This window comes from Crotalus tigris, unplaced genomic scaffold (assembly GCF_016545835.1).
Source record: "Crotalus tigris isolate CLP2741 ecotype Arizona unplaced genomic scaffold, ASM1654583v1 scf7180000017622.5263843, whole genome shotgun sequence".
In the NCBI taxonomy this organism is placed as follows: domain Eukaryota; kingdom Metazoa; phylum Chordata; class Lepidosauria; order Squamata; family Viperidae; genus Crotalus; species Crotalus tigris.
The window spans coordinates 5,259,554-5,262,041 of record NW_024096517.1 but is presented as its reverse complement, the minus strand read 5'-3'; the positions used below and the strand labels follow the sequence as shown (position 1 = coordinate 5,262,041).

The 2,488-nt window shown below is 66.4% G+C and overlaps 1 protein-coding gene across 1 annotated transcript; it reads left to right on the top strand.

Annotated features, from left to right (window-relative positions):
- The first annotated feature begins 761 nt into the window (after positions 1–761).
- POU3F4 (POU class 3 homeobox 4) lies at positions 762–2,046 on the top strand. The gene has a single exon (XM_039331910.1). The coding sequence runs from the start codon at positions 822–824 to the stop codon at positions 2,004–2,006; it is 1,185 nt and encodes a 394-aa protein (XP_039187844.1). The 5' UTR covers positions 762–821; the 3' UTR covers positions 2,007–2,046.
- The last annotated feature ends 442 nt before the right edge of the window (positions 2,047–2,488 follow it).

The window sequence follows — 2,488 nt, the reverse complement described above, 5'->3', positions numbered from 1 at the left end:
CTCCTCCTCCTCCTCTCTCCTCTTACCTCCCTTTCTTCTTCGTCTCTTCATATTCTTCTTCTTCTTCTTCTTCTTCTCTTCTTCTTCTTCTTCTTCTTCTCTTCTTCTTCTTCATCCTCCTCCTCCTCCTCCTCCGCCCCCCCCCCGCCCGGCCCGTCCCGGGAAAGAGAGGCGGGGGGGGGGAGAGCCACGCACAAGCTCTGCCCTGGATCAGCGGCCGCAAATTTAAACCAGGCTCTGAGCCCCCCCCCCTCTCCGCTCTTGCCCGGGGAGCGCAGAGCGGCTCTCCAGTTGCTCTCTTCCCCCCCCCCCCGCAGCCAAGCAAGGGTTAACTCGCCGACCGCCTGCCCCCCCCCCCCGCGGGCAGCCCGCCCTCGCCAACCAATAGAAAGCCCCGACGGCGGCCTTTCCTGCCGGCCGACTCCCTCGTTTTAACCCTTCTCCCGCCGCGCTCCTTCGGGGGGGGGCCTCTCCGCCTGCGCCTATTTCCCTGGGAGACAGAGGGGGGGGAGAGGGAGGGAGGGATGGGGGGGGGGAGAGAAGAGCCGGGCGTTGAGCCAACCTCTTCGGCGCGCCGTCATTGGCCGCGGCCTCCCCCTTTCCCGGCGGGAAGAGACTCTCGGATTGGCCGCCGGGCCCGCCGGTCAGGGCGCGCTGGCTGAGACGGGTCTCTTTCGGCTGGGTAGCTGTCAAAGGCGCGAGCGAGCGGCCGCTTTGCCACAGCAGAGCCAGGCGGGGAGGGAGGGGGGGGAAGAGAGAGAGAGACCCGGAGCCGAGCCGAGCCGAGCCGAGCCGAGCCAAGCCAAGGCAAGGCAGCGAGCATGGCCACGGCGGCGACCAACCCCTACAGCATCCTCAACTCCGGCGCGCTGGTCCACGCCGAGTCGGCAGCGATGCAGCAAGGCGGCCCCTTCCGCAACCCGCAGAAACTTCTGCAAAGTGACTACCTGCAAGGGGTGGCCGGCAACGGGCATCCGCTGGGCCACCACTGGGTCACCAGCCTGAGCGACGCGGGGCCCTGGGCGGCGGCTCTGAGCGGCGGAGGAGGAGGTGGAGGAGGCGGCGGCGGAGGAGGGGGAGGCGGCGGTGGAAGCCCCCTGGACCAGCCCGACGTGAAGCCCGGGCGGGAAGACCTGCAGCTGGGCGCCATCCTGCACCACCGCTCGCCCCACCACGTCAGCCACCATTCCCCGCACCACGGCAGCCACCCCAACGCCTGGGGGGCCACGCCGGCCCACGGCTCGGCGCTGCCGGTCAGCGGAGCCCAGCCGCCGCCGCCGCCGCCTCCCCCGCTGAACGTCTACGCCCAGGCCGGCTTCACCGTCAGCGGCATGCTGGACCACGGCGGGGGCTTAACGCCGCCGCCTCCCGCCGCCGCGCCCCCGCCGCCGCCCGGCTTGCACCCGGTGCTGCGCGACTCCCCGCCGGAGCCGTCGGAGCTGGCTTCCCACCACTGCCCGGAGCCCTCGGACGACGAGACGCCCACCTCGGACGAGCTGGAGCAGTTCGCGAAGCAGTTCAAGCAGCGTCGGATCAAGCTGGGCTTCACCCAGGCCGACGTGGGCCTGGCGCTGGGCACCCTGTACGGCACCGTCTTCTCGCAGACCACCATCTGCCGCTTCGAGGCCCTCCAGCTCAGCTTCAAGAACATGTGCAAGCTGAAGCCGCTGCTGAACAAGTGGCTGGAGGAGGCCGACTCGTCCACCGGCAGCCCCACCAGCATCGACAAGATCGCGGCCCAGGGCCGCAAGCGCAAGAAGCGGACTTCCATCGAGGTGAGCGTCAAGGGGGTGCTGGAGACGCACTTCTTGAAGTGCCCCAAGCCGGCCGCCCAGGAGATCGCCTCGCTGGCCGACAGCCTGCAGCTGGAGAAGGAGGTAGTGCGCGTCTGGTTCTGCAACCGGCGGCAGAAAGAGAAGCGCATGACGCCGCCGGGCGAGCCGCCCCAGCCCCACGAAGTCTACGCGCACGGCGGGAAAACGGACCCCTCGTGTCACGACCTTTGACTGTGACCCACCCGCTCGGGACCCGGGGGAACGGCGCAGCCGGCCGGACGGGCGCGCGGGCGGGCGGGCGGGCGGGGGTTGACCTCATGGCGTTGTCCCTTCCCCCCTTTCCTTCCTTCCTTCCTTCCCTCCTTCCTTCCTTCCTTCCTTCCTTCCTCCTTTCTATTTTTCCTTCCTTCCCTCCCTCCTTCCTTCCTTCCTTCCTTCCTTCCTCCTTTCTATTTTTCCTTCCTTCCCTCCCTCCTTCCTTCCTTCCTTTCTATTCTTCCTTCCTTCCCTCCCTCCTATTTTTTCCTTCCTTCCTTCCCTCCCTCCCTTCCCTCTTTTCTATTTTTTCTTTCCTTCCCGCCTTTCTATTATTCGTTCCTTCCCTTCCGCCCTCCCTCCTTTCTATTTTTCCTTCCTTCCTTTCCTCCCTCCCTCCCTCCTTTCTATTTTTCTTTCTTTCCTTTCCTCTTTTCTATCTTTTCCTTCCTTCCCTC